Source organism: Syngnathus scovelli, chromosome 9, assembly GCF_024217435.2.
Source record: "Syngnathus scovelli strain Florida chromosome 9, RoL_Ssco_1.2, whole genome shotgun sequence".
Lineage (NCBI taxonomy): Eukaryota > Metazoa > Chordata > Actinopteri > Syngnathiformes > Syngnathidae > Syngnathus > Syngnathus scovelli.
In genome coordinates, this window is record NC_090855.1 from 1949952 (window position 1) to 1975634 (window position 25683).

Sequence of the window (25683 nt, forward strand, 5' to 3'; positions counted from 1 at the left end):
GTTCGATTTTTTTTTCTTGACATTTGAGTTCTAGAAATTGGAAAACTACTTGTTGCCTGAAATGTACAAACCAAGAAATCCTCAAAATGATCATCAAACTCCGACAGCACGCTCTGCCCACATTAGACTCCGAGGGGCAAAAAAATATTTGGCAATTTATCATCCGCGGCTGCCAGCATCCATTTGGGGGCTTGTTTGGGCGAATCCCCTACGAGAGGCATGTCAAAGTACAAGATCTGGAATTCACCCAAAATTGCTACTTTCAACTAAATCGACTTCCCCGTTCAATTTTGGGGCACTTGTCCTTGAGACGTTTTTGTTCGTCCTTTAATGTTAAACAAGTCTACCCAATTTGTTTTTTTTTTAACTTGATTTATGTGACATGGCAAATCAAAGAATATTTGGCAGGCGTTTACATTTGCGACTATTTAATGAGGGCCGACTCGGAAAACCAAAGCCGAGCGTATGCTAATAGGTAAACGTGGCTAATCCATCACCCTGCGTCACGAGAAGTAATTAAGTCTAATTACAGATGGGCGCAAAACCTCCCCGTTGAGCGACAGGTGGTCTCTCCCGGTAAAAACCTGACACCCACTTTTGTGGCGTCAATGCAAACAAAGGCGACTCAAAGGAGTGACATTTGAGACTCGTGTTCATATGATGGATTGCCTCATTGTCTCGCCACATGCAGATTTTACTCCTGATTTATTATGTTTAATTGTTTAATTTTTTTCACCCCTTTGTGAATTTAATTTGTGTTCCGAGCATGATTTGGGCCTTTGGAAACTTTTAACGGCAGTTTGGGTTTCAATAATAAAAGCGAACATGTTATATAGGCGATGTCAGACACGTCATCCAGGCGAGCGGAACCGAGCTCGGCACGTCGGAACATTCCGGCGTCAAACTGAGAAAATCTATCCACACGGCAGCCGCTGCAAGGTGAATTCTGATTGCTTTTCCCTCTTCGTCTCTCTTGCACGTCGGCAAATTCGTCACGCCGACAAATGGCTGCAATCAAAGAGCAGCGTGCATGCGAAAAGCACCTCAATCAACGGACCCTTCACCAGCAGCGGCGGGAGAAAAAAAAAAGACGGCAGGTAAATACTCTCCTCCAGTACGTTGCAGTCATACTAAATTCGGCTTGCGTGTCCATCATGACAGGACGATGAAAAACATGAAAGATCCTATGTGTGGTTGAGTGCAAAGAAATGTTGGTAGCAATATTTAATATTGTATTACATAAAAAAAAAAGTTAAAACATGATTAAAAAGAATATAAAGAATTAACACATACAATGATTTCAGAGAAAAAAGAATATCAGAAATTGTCAGTAACAGTGGCAACGTAAGATGGCCGCCGTCAGGCTTTAGCCGCAAGGGGCTAATTATTAGTGCATTTTATCTATAAATTAACTGCCATCATATTTCTTTAATTTATTTACATTTCAACTGGGAGTAGAAGAAATCAAAAAGCCTAAAAAAATGACATGTTGGGAGAATCATCGATCAACCGCAACTTATTTGTTTAAACAAAACAAAACAACACACAGGCAAAACACACAGGGTGAAAACTGCAATTTACCTCGGAGAAACATTACGAGTTGAAATGCGGAGGAAATCCTTGGCGCGCTGCAGTTTACATCAGCAAGTTGTGAATTAGCAAACGCTGGCCATATGCTAGCATCTGTTCAGTTACATCCGTCTTACTTTCAAGTCGCCTTAATGATATGCAACTTTCATCAATTATGTACCAGCACACCACTGACAATGGCAACCTGCCGGGTGGGGAAAAAAAAAAAGTTGTTCTGCTGCTTTTCAAGGTCATGCCTGCTGATCCTGCTGAGGATCTGTGCTTGATTAGTCAGGCCTGATTGCCCATTATTGTGGCAATTAGCGCTGGAGTTTATAGCACGGACGTGTTCACAATACAGCCAATGCCGATACACTTGCAATACATACGATTCTCTCCAATATAATACAACTAACTCCAAGTTTGTTTCCCTTTAATACAGTTTCGATTCCAATCATGATACAATTAGCCTCGATTATGCTATGTTTGCTTCAATTACCGCTAAGTACAATTCACTCCAATCACAATGTCATAAGGTTCGCTCCAATTAGCGTATGATTCAGCGCAATTACGATTAACCCCAATTTATAATGTGATGAATTCACCTCCGTTATGATATTTGCTCCGATTAGAATGCGTTTTACTCCGATTACAAATACCATCCTCTCCAATTACAATAAAATGCAATTCCCTCCGATTGCGATACGATTCATTACAGCTACAATACGATACCGTTCACTTTGATATGGGCAGGTGCACCAAATGAAGTGGTCAGTACGTGTCCGTGTACTTATTTCGGCCCATCAATCACATTAAACATAACGCGGTGGGCGGGGAGCGAGGTGAGCCGGAAAGTCTGGAGACGAAGCGCCCGTTGTGCTCCTTCCGACACTTGATTAGTCTCCATTAGCGTGTCAGGATGACAGGATGGGACAGTATGGATGGATGAAGAGGATGGAAGGTGTGTGTGTGTGTTCGTGGAGGTTATTGTGTGTGTTAGTGCATGCGTGAGCTGTTTGCTTCTTAACACAATCACTCGACCTTTGCGCTGTCTATCACTGTCGGTGTGTGTGTGTGTTTGTGTTGTCTTCCTCGAGGGAGTCCATGTCTGCCGCCAGATCTGAAAGCCTGCCAACCGGCGCCGCCCCGGTGGCTAAATAAGTTCACTGCATCAGCACATTTGGATTCCCACGTGAATCCACAATGACCTTGTTACATTTATACTCGTTTTTTTTTTCTTCATGTTTCATTAAAGACTTGACTTGAATATTCTCTGGTAGTCGGGTGAGGTGCTCACACAAAAACACACTCAGGTTCATGAAGATACTTTCCTAGATATCGTAAGTGTGAAATGTGGTCCTCTTTTCTGCCCCAGTCAGCGATTTTGCTTTCTGCGTTTGATTGACAGCTGCAGACAGATTATTTTACAAGCCATGTTGGGTTATTTTTTGTGATTTTTTTTTTTTTTTTTTTTTTTAGAATTGTGTGCAATTGACGCAACGTTCATATCGATCCAAACTCAAATGTGAGTTTTGTCCGTAAAAAAAAAAATATTTATTTATTTATTTATTTATTTACTGTGCATTTTTTTCACATTATTATTATTATAATTATTATTTTAGGCTGAGAGCAGAGTTTGCAATCACTTGTTACCTCAGTGTGACATCACGAGCGAGAGAGAGAGGCGCTAAACGGCTTCCAAATGTAGCAAAATAAGCTCGGGGCTGATGAAAGGCAACGTAAATTGGAGGAGAGCTGTAAGTAATAAAGCTTGTCATCTGCTTTTATTTCACCGCCGCCACGCACACGAAAAAAAAAAAAGCGTCTGATATTGGGATTGCGACGCCACAGGGCTGAGCCAGCGCTTCCATGTTGATGTTGTGACCGCCGCTGCCTCCCCAAAGCACACAAATCTGGTTTATGCTAAATGCAATTGTTGAAAATATGAGGCCGCATGAGGCCGGCCGGCTGTGTGTGTGTGTGTGTGTGTGAATTCTCCTGAATCCCCTTCCCCCCTTTAACTGACATGAGCAGTCGTCATGGCGTCAGGTGAGGGACGCGTAAAAAATAATTTCTCCCCCCCCCCCCCTTCCGTGACTTCCTGCCTCCGCCTCGTCTTTTGCATCAGTGGCTCTCAGATGCAACTCGTCGCTGCGGGAGAGGTCAGCGGGAAAGCGTCGCGCCAGAGTGTCTTTCCGGTGGGAGATTAGCGGCGGGACGGCGGGGGAGCTGCGACTTATCCCCGCGGCTGGAGAGCTGGAATTGAATCCCCTCTCACTGAAGGCCGGCGTGACATTGAGTCGGGTATTCTCTTCTCGTCCCCCTTTCTAGTCTTGCATCACGCTCGCACTCAAAATGCTGCCAAAGTTATTTATCGGAAGCGATAAGGTGCGTAGCGCTCGGCTGCTTCTTTTCAGCCGCCATCAAAGGAACGCTTCATTGGCTGTGATTGGACCGCGGCTCCGATCAATATGTGTCTATCGACTGTGGTGAAATGCAATCAGTCCGGACGAGCAGCAGAGGAGCAACGTGTCTAAATTTAACACACACAAAAAAAACGCCTCCACCCAGAGGAACAAACAAGGAAGTGAACTCGGCCTTCACCTCACTTCCCGCCAAGTAGGCGGTGCCATTTTGTTTGAGTGTTTTTCTTTTTTTCCCCCCCCCCCCCACTCAGTCAGCAGATACAAAATTTTAGAGTGGAAACAATATGGTGAGTTGTCTTCAGTCGGCAGGAAAATGCTCACTCAGCATTTCCGCCTTTCCCCCTGCATTCCATTATCCCACCCACACACAAAAGTGAAAACAAAGGCTGTTTATCGCCGATAAATGCAAACATTTTACTGCGGCGCTTGCAAATGTCCATATTTTTATGATTCTAATAAAAGACAGACTATTTATTTACTCACAATTGCATGTTTTACAACATCAATTCCAAAAAACTAAATAAGTCAAAGCCGCGAGCAGCTATTAAACACGCTTTTGGGCTCATTTTTTAATGGTGAAGCCTCAGAATGATTAGGCCCCGCCCCAAACCAAAATGGCTGCCTCCCTGTTCAATTTCAGCAGTGACTTAGATTTTTTGTTTGAGAGAGAATCCTTTTATGATTGATTGTTTCATCATTCCAAACCGGTGTCACCCCCCCAAGACACAAAAAACACACAGTAATTAAGTTTACAGCCATAATGAATACAATATTAGCAATTAGCTCAAACTAGCATACACAAATCAATTCATACATTGCTTACCTCAATAACCAAGGTTGTATTCCAATATTTTCATAATCCTCAAGAGAGTCTGTAATTACCAACAATGTTTTGCTGCTAATATAATCAATTCATCAATCAGTTATCTTGAAGAAAAAAAAAAATCCCTTCCCCGGCAAAGGATGAATAACAGTTGGGAGAAGAAAGTGCTTAGAGAGCAGCGGCGTAAAACTAATTAAAAGACATCAAGTCTAATTTGTTTTATCGCCCAAAAAGCCACAAGTAGATGAATTTAAACGCTAAACGCTTGTGACATTGACGCCGGCCTCGGCTAAGTAGACTCATCGCTTTTGTGTGGAAGCGTCACGGAAACGAAAGTTCTAATCTTAAAGAAGCGCAGTCATCGGTGTAGCTTTCGTAGTATCACTTTTCAAATGGCAATGGAAAAAATGAAACGATTACCCGCTTTGTCGGTTTAAAACTAAAAATTGCCTTTAATGATATTTAAATTTATATCAAATTGACGGGAGTATTAAAAGTGACAAAATTTGCTTACCGTCTTTGCCGATGAGGAAATCCAGGTAGCGGTAGGTGTAGGCCACGCCCACTTTGGTCTCCACCTGAGGTCTTTTGAGCGTGGAGTAAATCTTGCCCGGTGACTTCTCGGCCGACGTAGGCTTCATCTTACGCAGTCCGCAGCCCATGACGCCACTCGGTGTACCGCCGACACTGAAAACACATTTGACTTTCACCACTTCGGTTCGATTTATGTCCAAAATAATCACATTTTAACAAACCGCATCAAATCACGTCATGTTTTTTTTATTTGCCGGGTCGTCAATTCGTTTGGGCTTCTTAGCTTTATCCTTTAGTTATCTCCCAAAGCCTCTTCGCAGACTAAATGTTTTTTTGCGGAAGGTGGAGAGGGACAAAAACAACAACAGGATCATCCAAATGATGAGCTGGCCGATTAGCCAGCTTTCCTGTAAAAACAACAATCCGCATTCTTTCAATTTCCTACCGCGCATCCTTACAAATCTTTTATTTGAACTCGTTAATAACTAAAACCTACATTGGACATTTTAATAATAGAACAATGCAGCCGCTTTGTAATACTTTTTCCCCTTTGACAATGTAAGTATTGTTAAACTTTTGAAGCGAGCGAGCTCATTAATTTTAATTTATGGCGGGTTCAAAGACAACCTATGAATAGAAAATGCACATTAAAACAACATTAACACAGCGCACCCCCCCCTCCCAACCAGTTATCAAATTCTGCAACATAATCAGTGTGACTACAGCTGAAAGGTAGGCATTCCGAAAAACGTGTCGGGAATGTAACGTTCACGCACGAGTTTGAAAGGCAGAAGAAATGAGAAAAGTGAGGATAAGCCTTTTCAAATACATCAAAAAATAAACACGGACGATTTTTCACGCCGTTCCGCTTCACATCAGAGTGGAAATGAAATGCAAACTAGCATGAAGGAGAAGGACGGAAAGTCGTAGCGCATCCCCAAAACACCAAATTGATTCTTTGTGTAAGGAATCGATGGACGGACGGACGGAGGCTAAGGGGAAATGATAGATAGAAGAACCGACGAACGGCCGCACGGCGTCTTTTCGCTTTTAAATCAAATGTGGGGCTATTTAGGCCCGGTCACATGATCTTGCCCGGACACGATGAAACGACAGCACAGGACGTGCCCCCCCCCCCCCCTCTCCTCCACCCCCTTGGGGGATTTGTGGGCTGAGGAAGTGTGCACAGTTGGCGGGTGGTAGCGGGACAAAAAGAGGAAATGAGCAAACGGCGGCTCGGGCTAATGAGGTTAGCGGCAAGAATGGGGGAAAGGTGAAACTCAATCGAGGTAGGGAAACGGGCGAGGCGGGACCGACGAGCGTGAAATGAAGATGCGGCGGAACGGCAAACAAAAGGAGCCCAGGGAGAAGATGCTGGAAATGAATTTGGGAACGCATCAGTCGGAGGAGTAAACAGGAAGTGGCGTGGCTAACCAAACGCACGACGACGACGTTGACTGCACATCCCACAACAACACGTTAAAACTTAGACCTCATTTTCGTGCCGAGTGCTTTTTCCCGGTCCGATCGAAGTGGCTTCCCTTTAAAATGCGCACAATGCTTGACATTGCCGAATGACGATGTCATCGGCCGACCAATCGGAGAGGGCCTCGCACGTGCACCAATTTCAGGAGGCGAGCGAGCGGCACAATGCCGACCCCAGCCAAAACCCGCCACCGCCTCCATACCGTCTCAAGGCCCAGACACACACACACATGAAGGCTGCTATCGCCATGGGAACGAGCCCCTCGTCGACTGTCGGCTTCTCAGAAGAATAATAGGCAGCAATCTCTCTCGGCCGCTCTCTCTCTTCTTTCATTGTCACTTTCTCTCTTTCTGGCTCTCTTCAGGACCACCATCGCCGCCGCCTCCTCTTCTCTTCCCGACTCCTCTCGCATGCCTTAGGCGGTCATGAGTTTGATTTTCACCGCATAATCCGTCTGCACCAGGATTTAGGTTAAAAAAAAAAAGAAGCATTTCCGTCATACGTTTGTAAACAGCCTGGAGGTAGTCGACCGTCTGAACGCTCGCAAACACGATGGGATTCAAAGTTGGTTTTGGAGAGGAAGTTGTAGGAAGATTCGAGCAAGTGTGCATCGTGGATTGTAATTTATCGAATCGAAATGAATCAAAGTGGCGCCTTGAGATACAAATTGAATTCCAAAACTATGCTTGTAACTAAAATCTCTCCAATTCCTCCATTAATCGATCGCTTAACTAGCAGAATATTAAAACCCAAAAACATAGCTGCAGCCCTAAATTTGAGCGAATCATATCAATGAATCATTTTGAATCTTTTTTCTGAACACTTGGCAATCACATCGATTCGAGTGAACCACCTCATATGTACACTAGCTTTTTCCATATATGGTATCGCATTATCGACATTGGTATCTTATCGGCTCAAAGTTTCACATAAAGTTGCTCCACCAAGGCTCATTAATTCATAAAATAATAATAATAAACTAGCCTGAAGCGGAAGTTGTTAGACCCTCAGGCGTTTATCGACAGGTGCGCATTACACAATCAATAAGCGCAGCAATTTTCCCGACACAATCGTTACAAGACAAGTCAGTGATCCTTGCATGACTATAACAACAAGTTTTGAATTAGGGTTTGAAGTCGAGGTTAGAGTTCTAGTCTTGTAGTCGTTTTTTGTGGGACACATTAAATTAGCATATGCTAAAGATAAGCATATGCTAAAGCTCGGCTATATTAAAAAAAAATCAAATAAAGTTGCTAGTTTTGCGTTTACGTCAGTGCCCTTTGAAAGCTCCCCGACTCCTCCTCATTTGTCTTTTAGCGAGGAGAAACCATTTGAGTCAGCAGTCAATTTACCTGAATGACATTAAACAACCCACACGGGACCTCCAAACACGCAAACATCAAGTCGTTAAAAGCAGACAATGACACACGGGCGGTAAAGAGCCAATCAAAGGGAATGTCCCCTCGTACCCGCGTCACCGTCCGTGTTAATGATGTTTACAAAACGAGAGGCGTAACTCCCTAGTGGGGGCGCTACAGAGTCGTGAGTGTAAACATGTGCTTAGCTAGCAATTTAGCATGGATGGCTACATGGCGCGATCTTCTGTTATCTTAAAAGGCCCTGGTGAAAGTTCTCAAGGATTAAGTTCCACCATTGAAGATCCGAAGAAGACACTCACTTGCAGACTTAACGCGGAGTAAACCGAGGTTTCACGCCATGTCACTCCTGACCAGCGACACAAACATCTGGAGCACAGAACGTGGTAGAAGGCAAGGAAGGAAAACCAAACTTTACGCATTTCGTCAGCATTCATCTGGCCATTAGTTCAACTTTGACCTCTTTCCTGCGGCTTTGGTGGCATGACTGCAGTGTGACGCAACGCCAATCACTTCCACATTTACAATTGTGTGCGTCTGGGATTTTGCGTGTGTACACGCTTACTGTGTGTGTGTACCAACAGCGTAAAGTTAACTCTACAGGCCACCAGCTGGAACTAATTATCTGCACTCTCACTCTCGCACAAGCACGCCGAGACACACACACACACACACACGCCTTTTCCTCTCTCATGCCCCCATACTTCCTCCTCACTGACATCCCTCAGCTTGTTTTTCCTATTTAACCTGCCATCACTTACCGAAACTCGCATTGCAATATTATGACCATATATGGAGTATGTCTGGACAATAGCATGATTGCGCAATACCGTGAAGCACCACCTATTTACCAGTTGCAATTTTGACTTATTTTTGTTTTGTCTGTATTAATGAGTCAGGAACATATGAAGAAGACTAACAACTGTGACTCAGGAAGCTGTAGAAAAAAAGAGTTGTTGACTATTAAGTTTACAAATTAGAACTAGAATGGAACATGATTTAATAAAATCATTAGTTGTTTTTTTTCTTCTTTTACTCTTCACATGCAGAGAACAGCCAGCAGGGGGGCGGCACTGCCTCATTTGCCTACCCTGACCACAAGTCCCTGCTGTCACTGTCAGTGACAGATAGGAAAGTAGTAATTAGCGTCAGTCACTCCAGCTTCTTCACACCTTGAGCCCATTTTATAAAAAGCCTTTTATGGTTAAGATAAGTTTGAAACGCCATCTTTAAGCTATTTAATATATATAATATCGGCCGATCGTGGTGGAACCGACACGCGCTGGCACCAAAACTCACGTGACGTCAGCGCAGGCACGCGTGCACCAAACTTGTACGCACCGGTGACGGCCGACGAAACTGTCAACTTTGCAACCAGCGCGTAAAACGGGTGAAAATGGGGTGGAAATGAGCGCATGAGCGAACTTACCTCTCGCTGTGGATTAAAGTAGAGTCTGCGTCACGCGGAGCGAAGCATCCCACGCGTGGAGGAAGGTTAAGGCGGTTTTGGTTCCGAGCTCTCGTATGTGGCTGAACGCAGTACTCCAGAAGCGGCCGTCAAGACTCTTCAAGTGCGGATGTTCTGTCAGCTCAGGGAAACCACATCCTGTCACATTATTCACCTCCTCCTCCTTATGTTCTTCTTCTCCCCCCCACCTCTTCCGTGCGCGCGTTCGACCCTGCGTGTCTGCGCGTTCACGTGATCGTCTGGATGCGAGTGTTGTGACCCGGCAGCTTCGAGTCGACGTCTGCCGTGCAGCTTCCACTCGACTGGCTGAAGAATCCATCTGAGGAGACGCGAGGGGAGGGGAGGGGATGGAATTGGGGGGGTCACTGGGAAATACCAGAGTCGAGGGAGGACAGGGGGCTGGATGTTTTTAGGGGGGGGATAGACTCAAGACAGACCTGTGATGGGGCTTTACTTGCAACAGCATTTAGGGTCAAAACATCTATTTTATTACAGTCACACTTATTACAATCTGACCAATTACCCCTTAACTTTGTACATTTATGGCACTGTAAATCTTCAAACGCACTATCCAAAGGCAAATGGTCTTTCTTTATTGCTATTTTTTTTATTTATTTTTGACAGATATCTACAAAAGATCAAATGTTAGCTAGCTATATTGATAAATAACCATTTTATATATATTTAAACTGTGGTTTCCACGGCAACTTCATTAGGGACACATTTTAATGACATTCAGTACCAAAGCTGTAGCAAAGATCATTCTTTTACATCTAGGTAATTGTCACATTATGGTGATTTACTTAAAGTGGAGGTAATTTGTTTTAGATTCTAGTTTGATTTAAAGCGCGTCCTCAATTCCTTGCCGTGGACTAGAATCAGGGGCGTCGCTGTGTTTTATAGTGAGGTAGCAGCACCCTCTAGTGGCCAATGTGAGAAAATGAGCCTCATGGAAACCTGCCGGGTTTTTTTTTACCCCCAAATAAATTTAAAAATTGGCTTTAGTCATATTTCCTCATCACTTTGATTTAGTTTATCCACTAAAACATATATATATATGCACTAATATTAAAAGTCTGGTTTCTTAACCTGTCAACTTTGACGAGACCTGTCTTTGGTCCTAAAATTCCTAATAGATGGGCTTCCAACAAGTACATTAAGGTACTTAAAAATAAAATTTGAATAGTTGCCTTCCTAAGATGCTATCAAGTATACTTTTTGTATGAATACATAGTATAGCTAGAATGGAACATGTCAGGCATCACATTGCAATTTTCTTCCCCACCTTGCATACAAAAGAAAAATGATACTTCCCTTTTTTCCACCCTCACCCACACATTATTTTCACCTTCCTCACTCTGTAGGGTTTCCATGCGACAGCTGATGATTACTTGAAAGCCGCTATTACTTCAAATATCTCGATCTTCTTTTCTCTCATTAAAAGCAACTCTGGAAGGGGTTCGAATCACACCATGCAAACCTCGTATTGTCTTCTAATGCTGTGCCATACTGCAAGATTAGTTATTGATCTGATTGTGATTACAGTGAGCTGCAGCTATATTGAAGCTCAACATGCTGGGCAGCGCTGGGGTCTACTGTAAAAGGTACACTGTAGTTAGGAGCAAGAAGAAGAGGCAGAGATGGAACATGAAGCTCCTCTTACAAAGGTTTATAATCTGCCATAGTCAAGATGCTTATTGTGTCTCAAGAGATTAAAAAGCTGCTCTTGCACAAAGCCTCTTTTTGTTAAAATGAAAATGTAAAAAAAAAAAAAAGACATTTCAATAGATGAGAGCTATGGATTATTCCTACCTGGTCTTGTTTACCTTTTAAGGGAGATGGATGCAAGGCAGATATGTTTAAAATGAAGACTTAGTGTTAGGTACATCTGCAACCACTTTATCATCATCATCACCACAATGGAACATCCAAATGGAGCACTTCAAAAAGTGGTACAATTTCGTGGTCATCCAATACAGAAAAAAAATTCAAACTATCATAGTTTTTGATGTCAAAAAATAGTCCAGTGATGGCAGTTAGACTCTGGAATACAGTATTTCTCTATTTTTTTATTTAATCCAAGAAAGTTTTCCATTTTCTAATTCATTAATTCAGTGAATAATCACCGTAATTAATATTTAATCAACTGTATGTACATTGACGTCACTAATCCTTGTTGACCGGCAGATGGCACTGTTGTCTAAACCCCCAATCGTGTCCCCCCTCACGCTGCCTCTGCATGCAGAGATTCCATACAGTCCAGTATTTGTTTTGCTGGATGTGAACCAGTGGCCTATGCATAAATGTATGAAGTCATGCAGAGTAACATCATGTCTGATTGGATGCTTCATGTGCTCTGTTCTTCATTGTGTTCATCATTGCGTGGTGATGAGACGAGAAAGTTCTTTGGTAGCTGTCATGCAAGATCATCGCTGATTGGCTACATTGTTATGCATTTTGTGTGTTGATGCTCGATGCTGATGTTATTTTGTCTAAATAAATTAAATAAGCGGGATTTTTCTCCATCAGAAAACGACAACATTAATTTGTTAACTGATGCAAGTGTTTTTTTTTTTTGTTTTCATAAGCAACAACATCAACGTGAGGCTGCTGCCACGATGTCAGAGAAGTAATTAAGTTTTTATTTTATGGTTGTAGCGCAGTGTGTGTCATGCATTGAATGACAAACTCATTATAGTCAAATCTTATTTGCTGCACTTAAAAAAAAAAGAAAAAATCAACAATAACAATGAGTTTTGATTGACAGCACATTCTGTTGTTGCCGACCGGCGCGCGTTCACGAGACGACACAAGTTGCTGGCGCGTGGACAGATAAATTGTGGTAGTTGCGGTTCAAACGTACAACGGCTGCTTGCACATTTCCCGGATACAGAGTCCAGGGAAGCCCCCTGCCCCCCCTCCGAGCTGGTGGTCCCCCTTGTTTTTGGAAGGAGATTTTTTTCAAACACCCAGAAGTTGTCAAGTTGGCTAACTCTCTTAGCTGAATGGCTAGGTAGCTGGCTAGGTAGCTAAACGGCACTCAGTAGCCGGAGCAGCTGTTAACGCACCGCCGCCGCCGCCTCCCCCCTCAAATGGAGAACTACCCCGCCACCGATGAACTGGAGATCCCCCGGTGAGTCGAACGGCGGCGGGTTTTGCCATTGAAAGACAACCGTCAGCCTTGCAATTTGTCTAAACCGCTCGCTACCATTTCGATCCAATGTCACGGTGTCGTGTACCGACACCACCAGTGGTTCCGCCGCCGTCTCCCCGCGCACACGCCTTCCCTGCTAGCCGCGCGGCACCTCCGAGCACCCGGCTGCGGATGATCGAGAAGCAGCGGCAGCAGAAACACCTCGCGCGGATGTTCCTAACCAGGAAATCGGATTGAATCCGAACCAGAAGGGTTTTTTTTTTCGCAACTGAGTGTGTGCGTCCATGGCGGAGTTCGAGGAGGACGGCGTCAGCCTCTTGGATCACGCGGGGGCCGAGGTGGGCGTGCAAGCCGCTGTGAAGATGCCCGGCGAGGGCTCGGTGTCGAACGGCGACTGTGGCATGTGTGAAGACAACATGGTCGACCAAGGTAGTGACAGCGTGGAAGCCTCCGTCGAGCCCGACAACAAGGCAGACATGCCCCGGAGGAGCAGTATCATCAAGGTGAGTGGAAATATGGAAGCTCATTAAAACATATTTTAATTATCTCCACCGGCCACTTTCCAATACACACCCTGGTACACCAAATGGGCTATTTACAGTAGTACATTGTGTACTTTGATTATTTTTGCAAACAGTCATTTCAGATTGCCAAACAGGGAGCAAAGATGATGACAGCATGTAGGAGTGGAGCCTTCCGCGTGTCGTAACCCCTTGCAGACGTTTCCATCAGCTAATGCTAAGTTTGATACCACAAGACTCAGCATTTAAAAAAAAAAAAAAAGTGGCTTACAAATGACTTTTTAGCAGTTATGCATTTATCCCTCCAGTGGGAACCCAACTATCAATTTCTTAGTAAAACCACAATATGGTTGCTAATCAATATTGCTCACAACTGCATTAACGTCAGTATTTATCAAATGACATCCCGAAAAACTAAATAATACATCATGCTCTGGAGGGATTCAGAATATTTTCTCTAGATTCCTCCGGGTATGATTGATGTTGCCTGTTTTCAGAAGAAAAAAAAAATGACGCCATGCAAGGAGGAATAGAGAATATGATTGGTTCAAGAAACACTCACAGTTGACGTTGCATGGATCAGCACTACTTTGTGAACGAGAAAGGAGTGGTAGTTAAAAAAATAACATTATGACTTCTCTCATTCCGCTCCAGTAGTTTCCACGTGTGGCATTGTCGCCGCCACGCAGTTTTTCTATTTTTTCTACCCAGCATATTCACAATGCTCAGTGGCCTGAAAACCAAAACGAAACAAGAGTCCCGTAATCACACGACACCATCGAGCACCCCCTGTGAATCAGCGCGGAAGATAATTGATATGCTCTGTGAAACACTTTCCAAATCCGAGCCTGCTTTTGCGGCCCTTGGCTTTTCCAACGCCGATGGAGAAACATCACGAGTCGTTTATTGTCCATTATTTCCCTGGTGTTTAAATTTTGTTTTTATAAATTTGCCGATTTCATTTTGGATACACAGCGTTTACTTTTTGTCTTTTATGGAAGGCTTCAGCGTCTCAATATTTACCATGATAATTACGATGGTCCGCACCAAACCAAACACCGCGGGACAAATCGCTTGTTTTCCTTTAAACTGCTGCAAACCAGTCAGTCTTGAATCGCCTCCATTTTGCATTGTGTGCTCGGTAGCTGTTAAGTCACTTTAGCCTCCGGCTATTTAAAATAAACATCATCTTCTCATTGATCCCAGCGTTAAAGGAACAAATGGACGCATTGTTTTGTTTTTTCTGCTCTCCATGGTAGCCTTTTGTTTCCAAGTTTCTTTCTTTTTAACCATTTTAGACATGTCAGTTAAACTGGATTTTTTGGGGGGGTCTGTTTTCAAGACTGTTTGACAAACCAGCGTTAAATGTTTACCGGCCCCGTGGCGTATTTACACTTTGCGATGGAAAAACAGAACTGGTCCATCTGGCTGGCGGCGTGAAGCAGTTGCAAATTAGCAGGTGTCTTGTGATCGTGATGATAGCCTCCTTTGCATTTCTCATTTCAGCTCACGCCAGTTGAAATGTATTTATCCTTTTCACTAAAACGAAAAGTGTGGCATTAATATAGAAGAAAGAGTAGCTTTGTTAGCATCAGCGGCTAGCCTGTGCGTTTTTGCCGCGCGGTTAGATTACTAGCTAGCTGTCGAAAGCCCTCAAAACAAAATAAAAATGCTTTAAAGTGTGTTATATTTTGTTGTAATCTTTTTTTTTTAAACCTTTTGACACCCAGTGTGCGTTGTTACTAACACTTCTCTGCGGCGTGACGAATGTAACACCTTTTGCTTGAGCGAAATTTCAACACCGTTATTTATTTCCCTTTTTTGTTTATCATGGGAAATCTATCATCGCCGCTAGCTCCCATCTGATTGGGCAGTGCCCCCCCCTCTTGTCCATTCATACCCATGCTGTGGAAAGACATCCACATTGAGCATTCATAAGCCAGTCACACAACCGACTCTTGTCTCATCTCATGTGACAGTCACGTCCGGGCTCCGAGAAGACACAGGTGTTTTGTTTATTCCGCAGCACAAGACGCCGTGTGTGTTTTTTTTTTTCAATTGATTTCCAAGCCTCGAGAAAGCCTCTCGGCCGACCCCAGGTGGCTGGCACGTCGGAGAAATTCTTCCAGCCGTTGCAGATGTGTGCACATTGCTTATTCTTGCGTCAGATGAAGTGTAACAGAGTTACACAAGTGTCGCTCGCCTCACCCTTCCATTTCCTGGATTGCTCAAATAACCCCCGGCCTAAAAAAAAAAAAAAAAAAGCTCTAGAAATTAAAGGGAAAGGATTCCTTGGATAGAGCAAATGGGTGAGACGGGAGAGAAAAAATACTTGACCTAAGGAAGCGGAGGTTAATCTACAGGAAGTAGACACGAGTCATTAGCGCGCCGCTGCTTTGACTCGCTCGCATGCTTTTGCCCGACTCGTAAGGATTATGTCTGCTCATGCATTCATACGCCTTTGCCAGTTTGTGTTACGTTTTCGTGACTCGAAATGAGCTGAAAAAAAGCAGATGAAGTTTTAACACGGGAACATGATATCACTCGAGTTTTTACGGGTACCATTATTTCCTCACAGGATGTACAAGTCTGACTTTCTGAACTCCATAAAAGTTTGCCCTCATGTTGAACTTGCTGCTGCTGCTGCAGCGACGATAGGGGAAATAAGAAATATAAAAAAGTGGGGGAGAAGAAAAAAAAAAAAAGAGTTCACTGAAAATGTCAACGCTGCCTGCAGACTTTGAGTCGATTCGTGCGGGCAACTTTTTCTCTCCGGAAGGGAACTTCCCGGTAATGCACATTGACAGGTACTTGTGGTCCACGGCTGAAGTCGGAAGCACAAAATATGTTCACAGTTCAGGAGGCGACGAGGCTGTCGGCGCTTTTGGATTTGATTTCATGCCTTAAAGAAGACGTGTCATGCTTTTTTTTTTTTTTTCCCCCACATAATTTTGAAAAATTCCTAGGTGACCTAATATAAAGTAGAAGGTGTGATTTATTTATTATTTTATTCTGTTATTTTATTATTTTATTTATTTTTTCTTTAACCCTATTTTTTATTTATTTTATTATTTTTTTAACCCTATTTTTCATCTTGCTGTAATTGGCCATTTTTTGCGGCACCAGTCCGGTCTGATGCCAGGCAGCTCATTCTTCTTCTGAACTTCCCAGGACTCGTCGAGACAGCGTAAGGAGAGGAAGAAGACGGTGTCGTTCAGCAGCATGCCCACCGAGAAGAAGATGAGCAGCGCCAGCGACTGCATCACCGCCATGGTGGAAGGCTCCGAGCTGAAGAAGGTGCGCTCCAACTCGCGCGTCTACCACCGCTACTTCCTGCTGGACGCCGACATGCAGTCCCTGCGTTGGGAGCCCTCCAAGAAGGAGTCGGACAAAGCCAAAATCGACGTCAAGTCCATCAAGGAGGTTCGCACGGGGAAGAACACGGACACTTTTCGAACCAACGGGACTTACGACCAGATCTCGGAGGACTGCGCCTTCTCGGTTATCTTTGGCGAGAACTACGAGTCGCTGGACTTGGTGGCCAATACCGCCGACGTAGCCAACACCTGGATTACCGGCTTGAGGTATCTGATCTCCTACGGGAAGCATACGCTGAACATGATCGAGAGCACTCAGAATAACATGCGTTCGTCGTGGCTGGGTGAACTTTTCAGCGAAGCCCGCGGCGACAACAGTCAACAAATCACAATTTGCGCTGCTGTGCAGCTGGTCAAAAAGTTGAACCCGGGACTTAAAAATGTGAAAATCGAGCTCAAGTTCAAAGAGCTCCACAAAGTCAAGGACAAGGCGGGCTCTCAGGTGACGAGAGACGAGTTCATCGAGGTCTTCCACGACCTCTGCACCAGGCCGGAAATCTATTTTCTCTTTGTCCAGTTCTCCAGCAACAAGGAGTTTTTGGACACCAAGGATTTGATGATTTTCCTGGAGGCGGAGCAAGGCATGGCGCAAGTCAGCGAGGACACCAGCGCCGAGGTCATCCAGAAGTACGAGCCATCCAAAGAGGGTCGGCTCAGAGGCTGGCTCTCTCTGGACGGCTTCACTAACTACCTTCTTTCTCCGGAGTGCCACATATTCGACCCGGAGCACAAAACGGTGTGCCAAGACATGAAGCAGCCCTTGTCCCACTACTACATCAACGCATCTCACAACACGTACCTGATAGAAGATCAGTTCAGGGGTCCTTCAGACGTGACGGGTTACATCCGAGCCTTGAAAATGGGCTGTCGCAGCGTGGAGCTGGACGTCTGGGACGGACCCGACAACGAGCCGGTCATTTACACGGGTCACACCATGACCTCGCAGATTGTGTTTCGCAGCGTCATCGACGTGGTCAACAAGTACGCCTTTGTGGCGTCGGAGTTCCCGCTGATCCTGTGTTTGGAGAACCACTGCTCTTTGATGCAGCAGAAGGTCATGTTTCAGCACCTGAAGAAGATCCTGGGGGATAAGCTCAGCCTGGATCCCCCCAAACCCGACGACTGCTACCTCCCGTCCCCCGCCGATCTGAAGGGGAAGATCTTGCTGAAGGGCAAGAAACTCGGAACTAACTGCACCGCCACCGAGGGCGAGGTGACGGACGAGGACGAGGGCGCCGAGATGTCGCAGAGAATGAGCATCGACTCGCCGGAGCAACAGACGGTCGCGCCTAAGAAGTTCCAGCTCTCAAAGGACCTCTCCGACCTGGTCACCTTGTGCAAGTCGGTGGAGTTCAAGGACTTCCCCACGTCCTTCCAAGGCCAGAAGCACTGGGAGCTCTGCTCCTTCAACGAGGTCTTTGCCGGCCGCTGCGCCAGCGACTTTCCCGGGGACTTTGTCAACTACAACAAGAAGTTCCTGGCCCGGGTTTACCCGAGTCCCATGCGGATCGACTCCAGCAACATGAACCCGCAGGACTTCTGGAAGTGCGGTTGCCAGATCGTGGCAATGAACTACCAGACTCCGGGTCTGATGATGGACCTGAACATCGGCTGGTTCCGGCAGAACGGGAACTGCGGCTACGTCCTGCGGCCGTCCATTATGCGCGAGCAGGTGTCCTATTTCAGTGCCAACACAAAAGATTCCGTGCCTGGCGTCTCGCCGCAACTCTTGCACATTAAGATCATCAGCGGGCAGAACTTTCCCAAACCCAAAGGCTCGGGCGCCAAAGGGGACGTGGTGGACCCCTACGTCTACGTGGAGATCCACGGCATCCCCGCCGACTGCGCCGAGCAAAGGACTAAGACGGTCAACCAGAACGGGGACAACCCGCTCTTCGACGAGAGCTTCGAGTTTCAAATCAACCTGCCCGAGCTGGCCATGGTTCGCTTCGTGGTGCTGGACGACGACTACATCGGCGACGAGTTCATCGGCCAGTACACCATCCCCTTCGAGTGCCTGCAAGCGGGTTTCCGCCACATTCCGCTGCAGTCGCTGACGGGCGAGGTCTTGCCGCACACCTTGCTCTTCGTCCACGTGGCCATCACCAACCGGAGGGGAGGCGGCAAGCCCCACAAGAGAGGCCTGTCGGTGCGCAAGGCCAAGAAGAACCGGGAGTACGCCAGCATGAGGGTGCTGCTCGTCAAGGCGCTGGACGACGTCTTCAAGACGGCCACTCCGCCGCTGAGGGAGGCCACGGACCTCCGAGAAAACATGCAGGTCAGATTTTGTTGCGTCCACTCCTCAAGGTGACACCAAAGTAAGGCTTTGTAAAATTCTTTCCGCAGAACGCCGTGGTGTCCTTTAAAGAACTGTGCGGCCTTTCGGCGGTGGCTAATCTCAAGCAGTGCATCCTGGCGCTGTCCCCTCGACTTAGCGCGCAGGAGAGCGGACCTCTTCTACTCTTCAACCTGGCTGACCACTATCCAGTCATGGAGCCTCAAGGTTTGCTCCCAGAGGTCCTCAAAAAGGTGGTCACCACTTATGACCTGGTGAGTCCAGTAGAATATGATATTTTTGAAAGAATGACATTTTATTAGCTAGCAAAGAGCATTGTAGGACAGACATGAATGCATTTGTGTTTTGATTTTCTTTTTGTCTCACCACCAGCATGGAAAAATAATCAGCGCCAGCAGCGTTCACATCAATAGCTTGATTTTTGCGGGGACACGCGGCCTTGGCGAGCTAATAGCGCAGCCGCTGCTGTTAAGTAATAAAATCAATACCCGCGCGTTACGCAACACACTCGGCTTCCCCCGTCTCCCTATTTTTTATTTTTTTTTTATTTTGTTACGCACTGCTGAATTCCTTCCAGAGTCTCTTGGCACATTAGACGAGCGGATGTTGTTGTCAGTCGTCGCCGCTGAATAATTTAGCAGCTAATCAAATGCGCAGCACGGGCACGCCGCGCCTGTTTAGCTTTTTTTTTTTTTTTATTTGTTATTACGTAACGCGCGCTTGTTAAGGTGACCCTCGCCGAGGTAATTGCTTGTGACGGAAAGAGGACAATTGAGTTCAGGGGGAAGAGAGTGTGTGTGTGTGTGTGTCAGGTATTTGCCCAGCACAACCACCAACCTCATGAAAACTAAAAGCGCTGTAAATAATGTGGGGGATCATTAGGACACACTGGGCTGTGTGTGACGGGCCCACCGTGGGGACGGACTGTTCTGCTTCCTAATTGGCGGGAAGAGAATCTGGGTCTGACCCCAGAGTTCTCTATAAAAAGAAGTCTTTTATGAGGAACAAAAGCTGCAAATGGGGAATGCAAATGTGTTTGCCGCTCAGACGTGCGGATATACGCTGCACCTCGAAAGTAATATAGTGAATAAAATTCTTTTTAATGAATTAATTTTAATAAAATTTAATTAATTTACTTTGAGCAAAATTTCTTTGTTAATAAACAAGGTCAGTGAGTATTATGTTTTGAGCAGATAATTGATTTTCACACAAAGTTAAAAAAAAAAAAGAAAACAGCACCTGCAGGATTGGCTGTGGCAAGATAAGCAGACACTTCCCAAACCACTTGGAGCCAAAAAAAAGGGGGAACTGTATTTTGTCTGGGTGGAAGATGGAAGCAGCATCTTAAAATAAATCACATGGCCATTTGATTCCACCCTGGGGGAGGTAATGACAGCGTGCGCCGCCGCAGCAATGAGCAGGTTTTTACTGCAGCTGCGGCGTCGCCACGGTGCAATCACCGGCGGGGCTTTGCCGTGCTGCGACAAAATTATCGTCATTAAAAAAAAAAAAAAAAAAACACTGTGCTGTGAGCTTTAAGGTATTGCTAATAAACCGATTGCACACGTTGGGAAATGAACGTGGTGTTGCAGCACATTTATTTCCACCCCGGAATCGAACGCCCGGGATTGCAATCCGACTCGTGTTACATTGCGTTTTGTCGTTTCTTGAAGAATTCACGCGGACCCGTAAGCTAGCGTCTGCCTGCGGCGTCACAGCTAAACTTAGCATCTCGCCATGACTCACCCTGCCGTTTGACTTGCTAAAATTACCCCAAGAGACACATTTTGTCTGTTCAAAGCCAGTCGCGTCTGCGTTTCAGCCCTCCAGACGCGAGCGAGCGAGGCTTTTAATAGAAAAGTCCCTCCTGTCTACGTTCCCTCTAATTTCAGGCTTTTGCGACCTCGCCCACGCGGGCCTTCCTGTAATAGTGGCTGCTGTCTTTTTCGGAGAGACCTCCCAGCTTCCTGAAAACCACAGCGTGACCATGTGGCTAATGTGAATGCTCCGTGTGTGTGTGTATTGGTGTCAGGTGATCCAGACCAGCAAGACTCTCCTGGAGAACTCTGACGGGGTCTACGAACGGATCCTCCAAACCCAAAAAGCCGGTAAGGATTAAGCTACATTTGGTTTATTTTAGGGACCGATAGCAGGTTTTAGTATCGGTACCAAATTTCAAGGCTGGTAACTAGAAATTATGAGAATATGAAATTAACATTCATTTCAAGCGATTTTGAGGAAATTTGGTATTAGGATATAGATATATATATAGGTCAAGTTTAAAAACAAAAAAATCATATGTAAAGTACAAGTGGTATCGGTACTTAGAATTGGTATCGGCGTCTATTTAATTGAGTACTCGGTCTGGGAAAAAAAGAGTGGATATCGAACATCCCGAGTTTATTTCCGCAAAGTAACAACAGTCAGTTTTTCAAGGTCCTCAAAATAATTGCGGATATTTCAAGCTAAACAAGCTGTTATTTGGAGCTCCTCTTCCGCTGCTGCTTAACATCTTGCGGAGCGCTCCAGGATGTGATGTAACTGTTATTGTAACACACACACACACACACACACACACAAAATGTGCGAACTCCTGTTGACTAACTGCTGCTTTGGCGGTCACGGCGTTTATGAGCTAACGCTAATGCTTGCTGAAGTGTGAATACAAACATACGCATCGGTGGCAAAAAAAAAAACGATGTTTATCTTCATAAAGTCAAATCAGATTAGAACAGATAGTGAAGGTTGCAACCGCATCTACTCACTTTGAGAGTGTGTGTGTGTGTAGGAAGTGGGTGGCCGCGGCCAGACAGGGCCTGTTGGTAAATCAAAAGACAAACATCGCTAAATCCGCCAAATCACTCGCTTGTAATCGTTCATTCATATTCTGCCCTGCAAAAACAAACAAAACTGCTTGTCCTTCTCTTTTACCGCCAGCCAAAATCCCCAAACAAAAGCTTCTCGTCTCTGAGCAATTTGAGCGAGCGTGTCGTCTCATCACGGGGGAACTCGTCCACCTGCGGCGCTCGCTAGCAAACGTCCCATTTTCCTCAGTCAAATAAAATTCAGGGTAGATTAATTAGATCCAAGTTAATCTAATATTCACATAGCACTAAAATGGTTTCTCGCTCCCAGGCACTGCTTTTAAAATGAATTGAGAAATAAATGGATAGACATAGAATAGATAGAAATCCAGAGTCTTTGAAGGGTGGTGGAAGTTGAGAAACTTGAAATAGTGCAGACTTCCTGACTCTTTGCAGGCATTGCTTTTTCAAAATGCTTTTGTGGCTCTGCTAAGTTTAGAAAATGCCTACCAGTACCAACTCTCATGCTGCTCACTGGAAGTGGTTTTGGGGGCTGACTTCGAAGAAAAAAAAAATCCCCCCGGCTTCTGCATGGTTGACAAGTTGGTCTTTGAAGCATGACTGGAAAGGTCTCTTTTTGTTTATTTTTTAAATACAACAATTATGAAAAGGACACATGACTAAAATAGACCGCAGATGAAAACAAAGACTCACAGGCGGATTCCCATTTTGGACTTTCTCGTGGCATTGTTCATTGTTGAGTTTGAGCTTCAAAGCAAAATTGTCTGGGCGCGCTTGTTCGGACCGTTGCAATTCCCGAGTTTGCGTTCCACCGTCCGTCTTGCACAGTCACCCTTCAGGAAAAGAAGGATCTTCCCTCCTCCCGCTGCGCTCCTGCCAGATTCTGTCCAGTGTTGCTAGGCAACCCCCCCCTACATATGTTACGTTTGCGTCTTGTCGTCATAACGTGCAGACAGACGGAATTGGAAATGCGCGGTAAAGAGGCGACGGCGCGATGTCATTAAGCGTTTCATGTCAGTCGGGGGAAACGCCCCAACGATTATTCCCCCCCCCCCTGTCTTCTCGTGTTTCCATGGCAACGGCGCCAACAGGACCCACGAGGAGCCTCGATTCCAGCTGAGGGCAGAAGCCGCCAAATAATATGTAGGTTGCGTGCCCGCCCGCCCGCCAGAACCTCTTAAGCTAGCAAATGTCAAGCACGCGCAAACGCCACCGAGGCTTCCTTCCTCTTCATCCAACGTCATCACCTTGGACATTAACGTTACGTTTGTTCCTTTGACTTTACTGCCTCTTAAGACCCCGCCTCACTCGCGTTCCAACTGGAGGTTGTAAAAAAAAAAGCAATAACAGTCTGGGCCATTAAAAACACACACACACACACACACAGCGGAAGGATGTCTCCCCTCCAATGTTCATTCGCTCAGAGTGCAGTTTAGCTCTCGGTTACACACTCAAAGGTTCCCGCGGGGGCTGGCAATACTTTGAAAAACAATAGCTTGAAATATTGCCTTTTCAATGAAGGCATTTCAAATCACATTTCATACCGACTACAGCAAAGCCTCGGCTCAGCAGGTGCAGCCAGTTCTGGATGAGGGAATAAAAAAAAAAAAAAAAAAAAGTTCTCCCATCTCATGTTGATGGGTGTCTCAGCTATGCAGTTCCACCAGAACCTCCATGACTTGGCGGTGAAGGAAGGTCTGAAGGGTCGCAAGCTTCATAAGGCCGTGGAGAGCTTCACGTGGAACATTACCATCCTCAAGGTGACTCCTTCATTCACAATTGTCTTTTTTTTTTTTTTTTTTTTTAAAGCGGCGTCATGATGTACTGACAAGGTCAGTTTGGCCACCAAAGACATTTCTATCGTTCTCTCCCCTCAGGGCCAGGCGGACCTCCTAAAACACGCCCGCGGCGAAGTGCAGGAGAACCTGAAGCAGATTCATTACGCAGCACTAACGTGCGACCTTGGCAAAGGACGACCGGCGAGCGGCTCGTTCGACTCTAAAAGTAGCCGACGCAGCATGGAGGCCATCCCCGAGAAGGCCACGGCCGAGGCGGAGCTCACAGATGATGACGATGACCAAGACATTTGACGTCCATCTTGCATTCCACCAAAGATTTTCACCTACCAGACGTAGCCGCTGAATAATCTTCAGGTATTTGTCCTGAGGAAAGCGACACTTAAATTCAAATAAGAAAACCGCTCGGCCTTGTTCTGCGTTAACGACGTCATCGGGCCTGCACGGTAGTATCTTGAAGTTCGACCACCAACCTCAGGAAAAACGAACACGCGGCTAGCCGGTTTGCGGCTAGCTTAAGAAGCTAACACAGCAGTTGCTGGGCGGAGTGGGCGGGGATAAAACCGATGAAGTCTTGCGGAATTTTCCTCACTGGATTTTAGCATTTAGAATTCTGCAGAGATTTTAGCAGAAGACTCGCGGGATTTTAGCTTCACGTAATTTGGCGGGAGTCTCGTGTGATTCGCCACATGGTACTTTGGCAAAAATCTCGCAAGGTTTTTGTAAAAGTCTCACGTGGTTTTGCCGAAATCCCATCTGATTTTTACGTCTTGAGTTTTACAAGATTTTCTGAAAGTTTCGTCTTTTGACTTGAGGTGCAATGTCTATTCCAATTTTTGATCGTGGGCCAAAAAAAAATTAGCTGAAATTTCTGGAGTAGCTCCAAAATGTCACGACTTTTCAGGTCGATGGAACATCAAGGTGACACCGAACACGATGATCGTGAAAACATTGTACTTGCCTAAACTCCCCCTGCAAGATTCGCAAAGTTTGTGAATTTTATTGCATTGGTGCCTAGTGAAGTTCTTTGCGTTCTGGACACACACACGCACACACATATTCCGAGATATTCCTTAAAGCACAATAGTGAATGTGATGGGAAGAAATGTTTACATTCCTGAACTTGTTGCGTGCCAAGCAAACCTGATGTGTATATATGGAGATACCTGTACCTCCCCCCCACCCCCTTTTACTACAACCTGGGTTGGAAAAAAAAGGATTTATTTTATAAAAAAAAATATATATATATGTACATGAATAAGTGTGACGGGAAAGACTTCGAAGCAACCAGCAAGTGCATGAGCAGAACCACCAGTGGACATTCTGCATTAGGTTAATACGTATGTGGACCCTTTTTACTTTGGTAGTGCCCAGTACTGTTCTTGGATCGGTTTGCCAAGTTCATAAACACAATGTACGACTTATTCAATATGGACCAAGATGATAATTCCCTCTTGTTAGCTTCTAGACGTTGGAAGATGTTTCCATTGCTGAGATCAAACTGCCTAATTACACAATCGTGGTCAGTTGAAGGGTGCAGCTGGCTGCTGGCAACATATTTTGAGTTTATAAATGTTCACTTGTGCAGATCTAATAACAACAATGCCACAAACAAGGCTGTCTTTCAGTGCCGTGGTGCGTTTCGGATTGCAGAATGGAGGGAAATAATTAGCATTTTAACTGATTAGCAATCAGTTGGTAAAAAAAAATAAAAAGCATTGTTAAAAATACATCATCTGCTGTGTGGTGTCTAGAAGCATACAAATGCTGATTAGCTTAAGGCTAACTACTGATACAAAACACCATAGAGAGGCTAACAAATAGCATCGGTGAGATTATACTTTAAAATCAGTCAAGCGAAGGCTGCAGCATTCGTGCCTTTTCTTGGGGAAGCATTCATGCTCAACTCATCCCTAAACGTGTTGGGAGTGAGTACAAGCGAGCCCTCTTGTGCAGCACTTAAGAGGCCTGGCAGCAGCCGGCGTGCTGTCATAATCCCAAGGAAGACGCTAGCAGAGGTGCTCTCCAGAAC

The 25683-nt window shown here is 45.3% G+C and overlaps 2 protein-coding genes and 1 long non-coding RNA gene across 4 annotated transcripts in view; 2 read left to right on the plus strand and 1 right to left on the minus strand.

Moving 5' to 3' along the window:
• LOC125975296 (raftlin) overlaps positions 1–9986 on the minus strand; it is a 37482-nt gene extending 27496 nt beyond the window's left edge. The window contains exons 1-2 of the mRNA XM_049730643.2: positions 9644–9986; positions 5333–5505 (exon numbers count right to left, since the gene is read on the minus strand). Of these exons, the coding sequence (XP_049586600.1) occupies positions 5333–5480 (148 nt within the window). The 5' untranslated portion in view covers positions 5481–5505; positions 9644–9986. The remainder of the gene's footprint in view (positions 1–5332; positions 5506–9643) is intronic.
• Positions 1–11477, plus strand: part of LOC125975301 (uncharacterized) — a 45622-nt gene extending 34145 nt beyond the window's left edge. Inside the window, exon 3 of one of the 2 annotated variants that reach the window (XR_011087442.1) lies at positions 1021–2836. This is a non-coding gene — a long non-coding RNA (uncharacterized lncRNA). Of the gene's footprint in view, positions 1–1020; positions 2837–11227 lie in introns of those variants that run through there. The other variant, XR_007483926.2, reaches the window with a different exon arrangement.
• Positions 11478–12454: 977 nt separating this feature from the next.
• On the plus strand, positions 12455–25381 carry LOC125975305 (inactive phospholipase C-like protein 2). Its single transcript, XM_049730654.2, has 6 exons — positions 12455–13339; positions 16529–19012; positions 19081–19284; positions 21063–21138; positions 23506–23615; positions 23733–25381. The coding sequence occupies exons 1-6, from the start codon at positions 13121–13123 to the stop codon at positions 23943–23945; spliced, it is 3306 nt and encodes a 1101-aa protein (XP_049586611.1). The 5' UTR covers positions 12455–13120; the 3' UTR covers positions 23946–25381.
• The last annotated feature ends 302 nt before the right edge of the window (positions 25382–25683 follow it).

Excerpts from the sequence above, each read along its gene's own strand:
- LOC125975305 (XM_049730654.2), top strand. The coding sequence starts at position 13,121 with ATGGCGGAGTTCGAGGAGGACGGCGTCAGCCTCTTGGATCACGCGGGG. Across the intron at positions 13,340-16,528 it reads GGAGGAGCAGTATCATCAAG|GACTCGTCGAGACAGCGTAA; the intron begins GTGAGTGGAAAT and ends TGAACTTCCCAG. Across the intron at positions 23,616-23,732 it reads GGAACATTACCATCCTCAAG|GGCCAGGCGGACCTCCTAAA; the intron begins GTGACTCCTTCA and ends CTCTCCCCTCAG.